The 15,608-nt window shown below is 34.2% G+C and overlaps 1 protein-coding gene across 3 annotated transcripts; it reads right to left on the reverse strand.

Moving 5' to 3' along the window:
* Positions 1-11,809: 11,809 nt before the first annotated feature.
* nudE (Nuclear distribution protein nudE) lies at positions 11,810-15,591 on the reverse strand. 3 transcript variants are annotated; one of them, XM_017622786.1, is made up of 7 exons: positions 15,489-15,591; positions 14,703-14,954; positions 14,481-14,634; positions 14,143-14,416; positions 13,705-13,968; positions 13,092-13,183; positions 11,810-12,755 (listed from the first exon to the last, which is right to left on the reverse strand). In XM_017622786.1, the coding sequence occupies exons 2-7, from the start codon at positions 14,780-14,782 to the stop codon at positions 12,339-12,341; spliced, it is 1,281 nt and encodes a 426-aa protein (XP_017478275.1). In that variant the 5' UTR covers positions 14,783-14,954; positions 15,489-15,591; the 3' UTR covers positions 11,810-12,338. The 3 variants fall into 3 exon arrangements, with proteins under 3 accessions (XP_017478275.1, XP_017478274.1, XP_017478273.1); XM_017622785.1 differs by having other exon boundaries at positions 11,811-12,755; positions 13,092-13,198; positions 14,703-14,928; XM_017622784.1 differs by having other exon boundaries at positions 11,811-12,755; positions 13,092-13,198.
* Between the last annotated feature and the right edge of the window lie 17 nt (positions 15,592-15,608).

A 15,608-nucleotide genomic window follows, 5' to 3' on the forward strand; every position in this document is an offset into this window, starting at 1 on the left:
GTTTTGGTTAAACTTGAACAATTAACAGCTACGCGAACGCACCTAATAATAGATTGGCGCTTACACATATGTGTGTTTGGCCGAGCAAACTGGAGGGACCTACAGTTTTACGCCGACTCCGAACGGCCCACAGATGGGTATTTGGTCGATTTAGGCGGCCAAAAGTCGAATTTTCCAAACGCACTTTTTTCTTTTTTAACTGAATATAGGATGAAGAGAATATAATTCTTGACTAGATTCCGTTATTTTTTTATCCCTCTTTGCTTTAATTCGCTCGCACTGCGCTGTCAAAGTGCCGTGTTGATAATTGTTTATTTGGTTTTTAAATGTGTTTAATACAAGCCGAAGTTGTAAAAATCTGTTTTAAATCATGTTTTCATTTTTTAAATTATATTAAATTAGATAATTGTAAAGCAGAGAAATACCATATAATCCAAATAGTTTAATACAAATATAATATGAACTGGTACCGGCAGAGCTACAAGGAAAAATATCGTATTTTTGCAAATTTTAATGGATTACAGAAATGAACTACAGTCATAAAGTTATGTAACACCACTCGACGGCGCTGAGACTCTTGCTTGGGTGTTATGCTTGACAGTTCGTAGTTTGGAAACAAACAAAAAAACAGCTGAGACAGTGCGAGAGGAGGGGTTCAATATAAAAATTTGAAGAGTTGCAGGGAGAAAATAGTTGTCAGTACATTTAGAAAAAAATTCTCTACTTGAGGGTATCTATCTATATGTATCATTACTTTAAGCAATCAATTGTTGTAAATATGTATGTATATATATCCAAAGTTTTCTAGGAAACGACTCCAACGATTTTGATGGAATTTTGTATTCAGATATTTTTTTTTAATTTTATCTGGAGATATTTGTACAAAGTTGCCACGTTTCCAAATTATTTATAATTATTAATTCTAAGAAGGCACAAAAGATTCACTAAAAAATGAAAGTTAAAAGACATCTCAAATAAAACAAACTATTATATCTATAGTTAGTTCGCTAAGTGTATGAAATTTTTGCGTGTTAGATAAGGTGCAAATTATTTCAATAAAATTCAACATAATGGTAAGGAGCAACCAGTGTTTTTTAATCATATGTTATTTTGATTTAATTTGCTTTTTTAAACAGGTAGCACGCCTACTAAATGTAATTGAAAATTGAGCCGCCTTCAAAACCGCTTGGATAATACCCTTAGCGTAGTAATTCATTGAAATTAATTGAATTACATTTTTTGCGAGGTGGCAAACCATCTCATGTTGCATATCCATATTGTTAAAATTAATTTAACCTTTCATATATGTACATTGGATTTAATTTGTAAGCAAGTGGCAGCCCTGTTAAAAATAGTTTCAAACTATAACCTTATTAAACTTTTCAGTCTGACACCAATATTGTTATACATATTTCAGTTTCCTAATTCGATTGATACCCATATTTGATCTTTTAGCAGGTGGCAACCCTTTTGATGTTCTAACCTAAATATAAACCTTCTCCGCGGGGATATGAATACGTAGGTATCAATGTTTCCACAATCCGACCTCGGTGCCATGAAGTCTATCGATGTCAAGCTTCAAGCAACTTTATTTTTGTTGTTTTGGTCGAATACTTGGACATCCTCCCACTCTATTTACTTGATTTTAAACATTTACAATTTTAAACATTGTAACACTTCGTTTCAAAACATTTTGAGTTAAAATTTTCATAAAAATAATTTTGGCCGCCTAAATCGGTCAAATACCCCTATGTGCGGCGAGGACGACCGCTGTTAAGAAAAAACCTTTTTTCTATATTTTTTTGCGATGTTGCTTTGACCAGAGCTTGAATCCAGGTGCTGCGGAGTGGAAGCGCGCATTGCTCACCACTACACCAGAGCGGCTGAATAAAGAATTTCATAAATAAAAGACTTTGAATTCATGTCTACATGAGTATGTACATACATATGTACATATGTACGTATGTACATTGGAAGACAATTAAATAACACTGCATTTGAGAATTCAACTCTGTAGGTTACACATATATACATATGTATATTTTATTTATTGTATCGCATTACATAATGTTGTTGTATTCTAATTAATAATTGAAATTACAATTCAAAATAAAATCTTACAAAAATAAATTTCATTAAAATACTTGTACTCATACAAATTAAATAGTTTTCTGATTCATTTTTAAGAAATATAAATATGTATGTATTCTTAGCTGCTGCATAGAAACTTTAATAAAATTTAAGCTTACTAAATATGAATGCATTAAACTAAAATACGTACTTAATTACTGATGAATGCATAAAAAAATCGTATGTATGAAAATAAAAGTTACGTAAAAAATTAAACTGGCAAAATGGGCGGTATATACGGTATCGGTAAGTGCGATGAGGGCAACACTAAACGCGTATAAAATGAACATTATTAACTTGTGTTTATTTTGTTTAAGAGATTAAGGGACTGATCAGCACAGTTATGATCGCGGAGCCAAATATTCTAATGACCTTATTCATAAATAGACTTAAAAAGGACATGTAAGGACATTTTCATAAATTCTATTTAGGAAGTATTTCAACCTTTTCTTATTTTTTATGAATTTAGCTGTTAGAATTTTTGGAATTGTCGTGTGCAAACTAAATATTTTAGACAGATAAATAAATCTGGTACTTGAAGTCGAAATAATTTCGTAAAATATATAAAAAAAAAACATACCCTCTTGTTCAGAAGATTATCGCTCGCTTAGATTGAGGCTTAGAGTGCGGAGTCAACTTTTTATGAAAGCTCATATTTTTATATAGGACAGAAATTAATAATGCACCGTCTCGAAAATGGTTAAGATACTTGTTTTATTTCTTCCCATTTACATTCAATTAAAGGAAAATTTGCTAAGTGCAAAAGAGACACCGAAAATCCGATAAGGCTAACATAATACGAAATCTTTTAATAAAGATCGAATCCTTCTGATTTGTAGGGAGTTTCGCTTTGCTTTAAACACACAAAATGTTGTATTCAAAGTTTTTCGAAATACTTGAACAAAATGGCTAAACGATTTTTCCCCCCTCCAGTAAAATTTGTAAAAATTGGCTTAGTAACTTTTCACTTTAAGCTAGCATTATACGAAATGTCCTATAGCTTAATTTGACAGGAAATATTTTTAATTGATTAAAAACTATTGGCAATTAGCGGAACGCTGCGTTTTGTAGAGGAGCAAATTATCTACATACATAATTACAGTGGTAAGTACTATGCCGCGGTTAATCACTTTAATCGATAATCGATTGTTAAATTGAATGATTGGTTTTTTTTTTGTTTTTTTTTGTATGCAATATGTATGAACGTAAATTGTGTTGCTCATACGCCAAGTCTCGGAGCGTTTGATCAAACGTAATAATAGAATATAACAACAATCGATAACGCGAAAGTAATTAGTCGCGGCGTACTACTAACCACTTTAATTATTTGGATAACTGCTTTCTCTACAAAACGATATTTCTGCCATCTTGATATGATTAACAAGAAAAAAACCTCCAGTTATATGTAATAGCAGCGACGCGCTAATTGCCAATAGTTTTTTAATTAATTTAATATATGTATTTTCGGTGGAATTAAGAAATGTTCCATTTCGTAATTTTAATCAGCATAATATTCCGATGAAAACTGCATATCATTCATCCGATAGAGATTTAATTCCGAATATACCTCAAAATTATACTAGATTAACGGCGCACGATATGGAAATTTATATTATATTAATAAAAAATTACCCTGACCTTCAAAATGACCAAAAGCGAAAATTTTGATTTTTTTTTGAACGGCATGTATTGAATTCATAAAAAAATTAAAATGCGTTTTTCGGTTCCTTGTGGTTAAAACTTTTTAAAAAGTTCACTGCAAACTATTTTCAGGTCAAAAAAGGAAAATAAATTTAAAACCCCTCTCTTTGATGGCCATTTGGAAGGTCAAGCAAATTTTTGTATCCAACGAAGCTATTTTCCCTGAACTCACTATATCAAAAGCCTTAAAACGCAATTGAATTTTTTCCGCCAGCTGCTCTCGTTCGCGAGATATTAAAATTCGTTACGAAAAAAGTTCAATATCCACACTGTGCGGCGCTATTGAGATTTATTCGAACTCGCTATGGGCGCCAGAGTTGTATGCCGCTATTGGTCGCCATTGTTTAGCTGTTTTGTATGCAAAATGAAAGGATAAGGATGTTAGGATGCACTAACTTGCCCTTTCGTTACATATTGGGTTTCGCATATTTTTTTTCTTAGTATTATATATATATATAATTTTTTTTTTTCAAATACATTTTCAACTTATACGAACAAGTCAACTACGTGTTTATGATCGGGCTTTATATGTATGTACGTATTTAACGTCATAATTGAGAGTTTTTTGCTCATTTACTGAAGTAGATATCATTACTGTTTTTTTGCTTTTGTTTTTTTTTTTTTTTTTTTTTTTTTTGTGATTTTTTGAGTGTTTGGTTTCTGCACCTCCTTCTAAAACTGTGCAGTCATTACTAATATACGACTAATAATCAACTGCTAAATACATTTTTGTGTATAGTGTTTGCAGTATTTTTATGTATGTACTTGCTTATCGAAGGGTTGGGCTGTCTTTTAAAGTTTTTAATAGTGGATGTAATGATTATTTTGCAGTTAAGAGTAGAGTAACTCGTTTTTTGTTTTTGTTTCGATTAAATTGTCTTACTCTGCTGCTTACTTTGTAAAATCACTGTACTATATTAAATACACATATTAAATATCATCAGCTATGTAGTTTAGCTGTCGCTTATGAACATTAAATGCTCATTTCTCGAAAACTTAAAATTAATAACATTTTAGTTACCCGCTGTTTGCTCCACTTGCATATTAACTGTTTCACAAAACAAATACATATTTTGATAGTACTTGAAATAAGAGCATACATATGTACACACATGTGCATAAATATTTAAATACTTGTAGAAAAATAGGTTCTCTTCATTTTAATAAACTTGCTTACGTCTCGGTTGTAAAAAAATCGTGCATTTAATGTTATTGATCACTCGCCTTGAAGCAAAAAAATCATACGCAAAATACTTTCGTGTTTACAATAATGCTCTTCTAGGCCTTTTAGCGCAAATTGTATGTATATAGTAGTTGAATACAAGTTTAAATCAATGTTTAGAAAAAAAAAACAACTCATAACAACTCGTTCGACGATTTCACATTTCATGTCTCTTATTCTGCGTGTGCTAATTATTAAGTATTTATAGCCAATACAAGGACTACAATATAAATTAACGCATTAAGGGAATCCAAATTTTCACCCGTTAGATATCTCAAAAACCATAGAATGTGTATGTATACTGATGTTTGCGGTTCGTTCTTCGTGGATATGTGACCAAGTTGTGTGTTATTGATAGTCTGTATATACTTTCAATATAATAATGCTAAGATGTGTTTTGAGGAGTATCGGGAAGCTTTTTTTAGTCTGTTGTTAAGTAATAAGGCTTATGCAGTATATTCATTGTTATTTCGCGCCTCTATTTATTATCAACATTACTCTCTCATATACATACAAACATACGTCGATTTATACACACTTGCCTTAAACGCATCTCTATATAAATTAGCGAGCATTTTTTACGTACATACCTATGTGTATGTAAATTTTTTTTAACCGCTACATATACCAGAAATGAATCATTTCATTCTAATTTTATTTTTGTAGATACTAAATAAACACCGTTGGGTAATAACATTCAATTATCCACAAGTGGTTGTACAGTTATGCTGTGTGTATAAATAGTTGATGTTGTTGTTGTAGTAGTTGTTGATGTTAGAAACGTTGCTGAGTTGCAACCAAGTGGTTGTCATTGACGCGGTTGCACCATAGAACCATTCTCCCGATAGGTCTTGAGCTTTGTCTCCATGGCCTGCAAAAGAAAGAGAAATAAGGATGCAAATATTTTAAGGAATTTTTCACAGTTATTTGAAAAAAAACTATGCAAAATGAACGCATCCGGCCTGAATAGGCATCGAATAATATAGCGCTTCAAGGGTTCTTAATTAATCTAAACATCGGCATAGCCTTTGATGAATATAATAACATTTAACTTTATTCTTTTGTTACATTTTTAATCAGTTGTTTGGAAACTTATGATAAGCAAACAGGGGGCAAAATTTCAGGTCCTTATAGCCAATGACACGAAAGCAATTTAAGTGAAAAATGATTTATGTTTTCTTGAATTTTATCGGGCCTAAAAATTCCCGTTGCCGTTGTCATTTTAATAACCGTTTTTATTATCGCTTCGTTCCCAAATTCGCATTATTTAAAAAGTATTGAAATGACGAAGAGAAGTTATCGAAAACAAAAACTTAAAGTTGCGGTGTTTGGCGTTGTTAGTCTTGGAGTTGAATTTCGAATAGTTTTGTTATATTAACGAAAAAGCCAAAAATGGCGAGTACTGAATTTTAGTTTTCAAGTTCAAGTGAGGATGGTGAAAAAATGAGCATAAATAAACATCATAGCATGTTACGACTAAAAAGATTTTCGAACATACCATCGTGGCCACGCAAACCTTTCCACCACTTTTTTTTCATTTGATAGAATTTCGGAAATAAATTAATTAAAAATATAATTCAAACCGCAACAAAAACTATGTAAATAAAAGTTTTGAACTATCTTTAAAAAAAGTTATTAATTTACGTAACTATACCAAATTAAAAAAAGTGGTGGTAAGTAAGGTTTCCGCGGTCACGAGTGTACTTTGTATTGAAAAAATTCGTGAAAACGTTAGCAGAAAAATTATTAAAAATCAACGGTATTTTGTAGCCACTTAACACTTGCTCTTTACCGACTTAAATTTAATACGAATGCTAAGAAAATGCATAAAAAGTTTGAAATTTTAGATGAAAATTTGTTTAACTTTTATAATTTTTGTACATGGTTTGTATGGCGTTCGGTGACCATTCGTCCCAATTTTGGCGGCACAGTACCGATTTTAAGAAAATTGTCCCGCTGAATATTTTTTAAAAGTCGGGACGTATAAGTCCCTTGATTTTTCATATCTGAACCGATTAAGTCCCGATTTTCAGTGTTTTCTTTATTAATTTGATAAGAGCACATAGCCAGCATCCTTATTTTCTATGATTTTTGGTTATGTATTGAGGTTATCATTTCTTCAGAATATTTTGGACCACCTTAACCGATTCCCATAATTATTTTTATTTAAAGAAAAGGTTGTACCTCAGAGGTGGTCCCATACTAATTTGGTTTAGGTCCGTTCATTGGATCTTAAGAAATTTACGGTTATCTTAAATTTGTATATTAAAATTGAAGTCGGTTTTGTTGTAAGTTGTAGATACAGTGGCGGAAATATAAATTGGGAAAAGACATATTTTAGCATTCCTTGGCGATTATTTAATGTTTATCATTTTATTGTCTAACAAAGACCATGTATTTCAAAGTTTCAAACTTTGCACAAAAAGCAAAATTCGACGTTTTATCAAAATTTTGAGCTCTTTAATTAGATTTCTCCGAAACATTCCGAGTATGCAGTTTTGTAGCCCATTCAATTCAAAGTGCAAGTTTTAAGTAAGTACCTTCGACTGACCGTAGATTTGTGGTAATTTTTTTTTTGGGGAAAATGTTGCTAATTTTTTCTATATAAAAAGTTTTTGAACATACTTTGTATGTCGAATATGAAAACTGAGAGAAGAGAAAATAAATCACTTTTCACTTAAATTTCTGGTGAAACCGACAGTTAGCCACTTAAATATAGGAGTTATATCATAGAAATTCATATCTGAACAATCACTAGTATGGGAATATTTCCCCTACCTTGTAGACTCCATAATATAGAGCAATAATCTTGATGATTTTTTCAGTAAACCTTGTATGATTGATAAGATAGATATCTCACAAAATTGCTTGGCTTTGGCTGCCTAAAGAAAGGTTACATCACGAAAATTCATATCTGAACAATCAACTGTTAAATTAAGAAGTTTTCGTTTTAGGAGCTATAATTTATATAGTGGCGTGATTTTCATTGTAAATTCTCTGTTCGTGATAAGTGAAAAAGTGCGAGATTTCATATTCTTAGCTGCTTAAGTGGAGGAATTGTAACCCAAAATCTTTATTTTTTAACAACCAATGTAGGACGGCTCTCTGTTGTAGTTGATTGAAATTATTAAATATTACATTATAAAAAGACACCGGTGTACGAAATTTCGGTTATTACCCGACTTTTCCTATATTCAAATGCCATCTATTCTTAGCCCACTACTAATACCAAGTTTCCACTAGGCATTGGAATGACAAATAGTTTGTGCCATTAAGAAAATGCCATAGTGAAGATTTTTATTGAAATCGATTCAAACATTTTCAACGCCTTGCTTTAATGGCCTAAAAACAATAACTGTGCCGAGTTTGTTTGAAAAATAAAATATAAGTAGTTACTGCGCTCACGAGCAAAATGGAAGTACCAAGCGCAGGACCTGTCTGCACTCGTATTGAACAACTAGCACAAATCCACAAAGGAAAGATGCAATGACGAAGTTTTTTGTCTCGGCGGTTACAGCGGTGCTCATTTGTATGTACATATGTATATGTGTAATTATAAGTAAGAGTTGCCAAACTCATTTTCCAAAAGGTTATCATAATCAGATTTCCTTCTTAGGGCCCTTTGCACCATGTCTAGTTAACACTAAGGGCGAGTTTTTCAGTGCACGGCCGTGGTTTGAAATAAGTTTAAACGCCCGATCTGGCTGGTTTAAACTAAGATCAGCCAATCAAATGTCAGCCAGCTGCTTAATTTAAACTCAGTTTACTTAATCTAATTTTTTTTAAACTGGCACTAAAAAACTGGTCCTAGCTGGAGAAAAAACATCCAGTTAAAATCGTGCGACTGCTTTATCGATCACATGTTTGACATTTGCTGCCAAAACTTGGATTTGCTCAATCCTTATCCATTCGTCCTGAAATATACTAGCCAGAAATGCGACTGCTTTATAAAAAATAGAACCATTATGAAATATGAGTGTTTTTACTATCTATAAATTAATTTATGCAACCTCACATACGTGGTTCTGCATTATCTTGATGCGCGGTTTTGCATTTTGTTGATACGCGGATTTGTACTTTAAACGACGATATGTACTTATCGTTACCTGAAATGACGTAAGACGTCAGAAAGACGTAAGAAACATCGTCGCTGAAATGCAAAAATTCACAACTAAAAAAAAATCAAAATTCACTTTTTGATCGATATGAAGCATTTAACCGAATTACAACTCCCCATATCGTTTTATGAAAAAAAGAAATTGTTAGTCACGACTTTTTCCATTTCAGTGACGATATTTGTTACAGCATTTTTCATTTCAGGTGATGATATCCTAACCCTTTCCGGCCTGAATCAAATTGGGTGGGGCTAAAACTTTTTTGATGGCGTATTATTTTGGTTGAGATTTAAATATGAACTGCTATAAATTAAAAATGTCTAGGACCTCTTGTTTTGCCATTATGAAATGTTGCTTGTAAATATTTACAAAGTTTCCTAACGAAAACCAAGAATAATTTTCAAGGTTTGATGCTTTTTAATTTAATACTTTAATTTTCTTTAATAAATTTTAAAATATATACTTTATTATGGATATTTTTTTTAATGTTGCAGAGCCGCTTTTAGCAACATTTAAAAATTTTTGTTGCGCACAATTAGTCACAATGAAAATACGCTGAACTTCCATTAATGATCAAAACAATGCATACGGTACATAACGAGAAAGAAATGCACTATGTCATTGTTGTCACATGTTGTAGCGGCACCTCCAAGCCTCGCTTATTTTGGTTCAACCTTCAAGCATTGTCGTCAAGCTCCACAAACGGCGGAACCTACAATCGATTCAGATGGATTACACTTGCGTACTTTGCACACAAAAGAGTATATAGCGATTTGAACCAACCCGCACAATTGATGCATCACGGTCGGAAAGGGCTAATACAAACTTCCGTACAAGTGGTTAGAGCGGTCGAAGTTACATCATTATAATGTAAGGCATTTGCATATAAATTTGGCCAAGCAACTTCTGGCAACTCGATAGTTGAATAGAGGGGAACCGAGGAGGGTGTACGGGTGTACGGGGTCGAGGGTGTACGGGGTTGAGGGTGTACGAGTCAAAGGGACCTCAGATTCGGATTCAGCGGGTCGTAATACATGTCGGTGTCTGGTCAAAAGCCGGTGCCGGTGTAATACTAGGTTGGCGCTTACACAATATGTTAAATGTTTGGCAGAGCTTTTCTTCCCAGTTGTGGCGTGCGCCTTGATGTTGTCCCAGAAAGGGGAGGGGACCTACAGTTTCACGCCGACTCTCAACGGTGATTGTATTTTTATGAGAAGCTGTTTTTCATAGCAGAATACACTCGAATGTTTGCCATTGCCTGCCGAGAGGCGACCGCTATTAGAAAAAATTTTTTTTGTTTAATTTGATGTTGTCGGAAACTAGGCTCGAAGCCAGGCACTGCGGAATGGTTGTTGTTGTTGTTGTTGTTGTAGCGGCTACAACAACCCCGCCTAGATCNGTTTAATTTGATGTTGTCGGAAACTAGGCTCGAAGCCAGGCACTGCGGAATGGTTGTTGTTGTTGTTGTTGTTGTTGTAGCGGCTACAACAACCCCGCCTAGATCGGTTGGTATCTCAGTCGTTGTCGTCAAGTTCCACTAACGGCAACCCTAGGAAGCGTGCAGCTTCTGTGGGATCTGTCCACAGGGACAGGGCCGTTAGGGTTGTCGGGTTTTCCGGGCATGCGAAGAGATGGTTCGAGTCATGTGCGGTCTCTCCGCATGCCGGACATTCGTTCGGCACATCCTCATTCAGCCTACTCAAGTAGGAGTTTAACCTGCTGCAGTAGCCGGAGCGAAGTTGAGCCAGTGTAGTGCGTGTCTCCCGAGGCAGATGAAGCTCTGTTGTCCATAGGGCAACATTCACTGCGGAATGGTAGTGCGCACTGCTAACCACTACACAACAGCGGCTACTCAATTCTATAAACAGTCAGTTTTCAAAAGAAAATTTAATTTGTTGCGAGCTTCATGTTGCCAACAAGTTGCAAGCTTTTTCCCCATTACTACTTTTTCTTCTTTGCTATTCATTTTCGTCTCAATAACACGTAAAAGGTGCGTATTTCATACAACGTTTTTAAGGAAGATTTTCCGTATTTGTGGCGGTCGCAGGTTTTTTCGCGAGTGTCGGGGAAAAAATTTTGATCCCGTCCCGCCCGCAATATTTTTAGAAACCTTCCCGATACAACTCATCCCGGCCATTTTGAAATCAGTACCGTGAGTCTCGCGGGTCCCGATATCACTCGCCCATCTCCAGAACAGAGTACTACTTTGTTGTGGAATTTCACACTTACATAAATATTTCACAGAAAAAAAAAATACTATCCTTTCAAGCTATTGAATTCCATTCACTGCTACTACAAGAAATTGGTTTACAAATCCAGTTCGCTATTTTTGACATTGAAATGTGAAGTGGACTATAAAAAGGCGATTCGAAATTGTTGCTGCCGACTCATTTTGTGTCTACAACAATAATAGGGTGATTATTGCACAAAGCACATGAGCCTCGTCATCCAAATGGAATGGATCACAGCTATCTCAAAAAAAAAAAAAAAAAATCGCTGGATCTCTTCAAAACTTTCTATAATTTCTTCTTTTTTTTTGTACTATCAATCGCCAATGCTATGGAAACCTTTTTTTGTAACTGTGTCGAAATACCAACTTTAACGAGGTATGTATTAGCATGTAATAAATATTTTTTCATTCCATTTTATTTTAGCTTTGTTCACTATGCAAATAACTTGTACAAGCAAGTAAAGTAGAGATTTCAAAATTTGGAAGTAGCTGTTATCTAGCGCAAGTCGTTGTCTTGTAGCGCCTTCTCAACTCGTATCACGATTACCTAATCTTTTAAAAGTTGCCGTCAAACTCAACTTACTCGACTCAATCTAACCGTTTATATTGGCGGGGGCTCCGAATGAATAACTTCCCTTTTGTCGGTGCTGCTAGAGTGCGAGTGCTTGTACCGCGTAGGCGCAATTAGTAGACAAATTTTTGGCACGTCGATTTCGACTCGTTTCCCCCAACTCCACAACAAATCGGTTTTAATTGTTAACTTCACCTTCGCCGGCTTCAAAGTGCACAAAAATAGCATGAATACTACATGTATTATAAAAAAAAGCATATAAAACTTTTATTGTAACAAAAACGTATTAAATGCATTTCGAATACGGAAAAAATAAACAAAAAAACACAAAGGCAAAACTAATAATGTATAGGATGTAATGTAATAATCTTAGTTTAGTTCATTCGGTTTCGGAATATTTGTAATTGTTGTGCGTGGAGGTGTTTTTGTTGAGTTCAGGAAATTTCCATTTCCCCCACTCATGCGCTCTGCAAAGCGCTTAAAAACATTTGTACCAAAGTTTAGACTCGAACTACTACGACTTGTGGTACGACGCAGAGAAACATCAGCGACGTCGGCATCGTATTCAGCGCAAGAGTTGTTTGTGGAGCTGGAGGTCATGGTAGCATTTGTATCGACAGAGTTATTGCTGCCAAATGTGCTCGTAATACTTCGTCTAAGGCGACCTACACCATCAGCCACAGGTGTGGAGGCACTACTGCTTGTAGAATCGGCAGCAGCAGCAACGGTACGATCACAGATACAACGAAATCTTTCACATTGCGAACATAAAAGTGTCTTATCCAACTGGAAGAGAACACAGAAACAATGATGCCACATTGCGTTGATTCAAGCGATAGATGAGTTAGAAGTAATGTTAGCGTTTTCAGTAAACAGTAAAAAGTAGTAAGAGAGGAAGTGTGAACACGAACGAAAATTATGGAATACAGTTCAAACTGTTAGTAATTAGATATGTACCTTAGAATAAGTTACTTGAAGCCTTGCGGCTTTCACAAAATGAACGCTTGTTAGAATATTTGCAAAGACATTAATACAAGTATGCAAATTTACCGAGCTACAAACTGCCTAATGATAATGTTAAAACTATAAATTCAGATTGTTTGAATAAGGATTTAAACTTACATTTAATTTCCGCAGCATGTCTGCAACTATGTTGAGTGCTGTTGTTCGAGAGCCTGGCGTCATTGCATTGCCATTGAGTAAGTTAGAAGAATCTGAAAAGGGTTTTTCTAAATTTGAGTTATAGGCACAAATTCAAAGACATTATAGTACTACGCATATAATTTATACTTGTACAATTATAAAAAATGTATGTCTACGGACGCACACAAACAACACAACTACTTATTCGTTAACGTTTTGCACATAATACATATAAAAAAAAAGTACAAACTAGTTTAATCAATCGTATAACGTGTAGAATATAAGATTCTGCTAGTTCTCTCTTATATTTGTATTTATTGAAATCAAAATTGCAAATCACGCATTAAAGGCAAATTTTTTCATTACTTCATAGATCAATTTCTTAAATAATTTTTGTTTTATAAAAATTAGAAGTTGAAGTACATTATCGTTTACAGTATTAGGCTTAAAAGTAGTGGGTAGATGTTTGTGTGGTACAGCTCAATATATTAACAAAAGGTTTTAGTTTTTGATCTTTTAGTCTTAGGATTTGTTTTAAACCTTATAAATTTTATTCCACATTTTCTAGATCGTAATACACCTAAAATCTTACTTTTCAAAGAATGTTGTTCACCATAATTGGGTATAACTGTTGGACTGTTGCTCAAAGTATTTGTAAGGCTGGTATTGTTGAGACTGATGTTATTGAGAGTGGTACTAAGACTGGTATTATTAGGGCTGATGGTATCATGGGTGATATCGCCTTTGTTGACAGTACCATTTAGTACAGCTGTGGACTGTGTTGTCGTTTCTGATAAATTACTAACTGAACCACTTAGAGGGTTACGCGTTTTTACATTCAGTTCTTGTTTTAAATCTAAAATAAGAACAAAGTAAATTTAATAACACCATAAAAAGGGCGTATTTTATGATAAGCTTTCTGCTAAACCTGTTGGAATAAAGAGTGTGTGCAGATTACAAGCTTGTGTCTCATATTGTTAAGTTTTGTACATATGAATATGAACAATTAGATAATTTACTCCGTTTTTACCTCTTGTTTCATCCATGAGTCTCTGTAGCTTCTCCTGCAGCATTTCTTTTTCATCTACCTCCATTTCCAGAAGTGCATTTTTCTCATAAGCTTTGTCCAACATTGTTTCGAAGTCGGCAATGCTTTCGTTGAGTATGCGATGCGCCCGTTCTAGGTCATCATTCTTTTGTTCCAATTGGCGCAGGTACAATTTCAGCGTATCACGCTCGTTTCTCAAATTTTCCAACTGTCTTTCTGTATTGGCCAACTCAATGGCATGAGATTGTAATTTGAGCTGCAACAAAAATCGATGTAGTTACCAAAAAATAATAAAAAAATTTTAACTCAAAGGACAATACCTTCAAGGATTCATTTTCCTTCTCTAGTGAAGAAAGTGTCGATCTGAGATCTTTGATTATACTCTGTTTCTGTTCAAGTGTAGCATCCATTTCTGCCTCCATCTGTCGCGACTGCTCCACGTACTCGTCGTATTCTTGTTTCACATCTGTCCATCTATTATACCATAAATTTCAAAAGATAAATAATAGTTATATAAGTATTATACTATAAAATATGTTTACTCTTTGTGGTAAAGCTTTGCGCGCTCCTTCCAATACCGACATTCATCCTCAACGCTATTAAACATCGGTGGCGACTCCATCGCTGTTTTATGTTTTGTTAATTCGGGAAATCTAATTAAAACTTCCTGCTGCTATGAAATGCCACTCTCAGTCGGTTTGACGATCTTATTTCCTAGTTCTTTTCACAATTTTTTCACCAAAAAATGTTAAAGCCCCTTTCTTTTCACTATAGAAAAATCAAAACACAAGTTTCTGTAAATAAAATAAATAGCGAAAAATCAATTAGTTAAAAAATCGTAAATTTCCCCCATTTACAATTGTATTTTTCATAAAGCTGGCATACCATCGATGGTACTATCGATAACATCGTTGGTTGTCTACAACCCTCAATGGTTTGAGTTGCTCAAAAAAAAACCAGGCTACAACACAAACATGTTCATTAAGTTTTTTGAACAAAAATAAATGGCTGATATGAGTTGAAATGCTTAATTTATATATCTCAAATTACGGTTGGACCATTGATGGTTTGCTAAAACTATCGATATTATCAAAAATATCGGCGGAAACAACAATCGACGGTTTGCCGAACCTAATTTTTCATATTGACGTCCACGGCGCCGTCGGCGCTGGCGACAAAACGAAAGCGACGACTGCGAAAGGCTTCGAACGACGAAGGCTAGTGTCCAATGAAATCATCGTTCACTTTTTCAAAACTGGTTTTTCCACTTTCCACTTACTGCAACTATAAAAACTATCCAAAAATATAAAACTACACAATTTACTTACATTTTGAAAATAGTCTTGTAAAATACTGCTCGCTTGTTTTCGGAAAATATGCAAAATAAATGTGCGACGAAGTTCGTTAAAAATTGTGTTTGCACCAAAATGCCAAAACTTCTCTTCAGC

The sequence above is a fragment of the Rhagoletis zephyria genome, unplaced genomic scaffold (genome assembly GCF_001687245.7).
Source record: "Rhagoletis zephyria isolate East Lansing unplaced genomic scaffold, Rhagoletis_zephyria_1.1 Rzeph_scaffold_02934, whole genome shotgun sequence".
Lineage (NCBI taxonomy): Eukaryota > Metazoa > Arthropoda > Insecta > Diptera > Tephritidae > Rhagoletis > Rhagoletis zephyria.

What these genes read in the sequence shown, in the direction of transcription:
- nudE (XM_017622785.1), bottom strand. Translation starts at nt 14,782, where the DNA reads ATGGAGTCGCCACCGATGTTTAATAGCGTTGAGGATGAATGTCGGTAT. An exon ending in GCAAAGCTTTACCACAAAGA is followed by an intron (nt 14,635 to 14,702) that starts GTAAACATATTT and finishes ATGGTATAATAG; the next exon opens with ATGGACAGATGTGAAACAAG. An exon ending in AGGAAAATGAATCCTTGAAG is followed by an intron (nt 14,417 to 14,480) that starts GTATTGTCCTTT and finishes TTTTTGTTGCAG; the next exon opens with CTCAAATTACAATCTCATGC.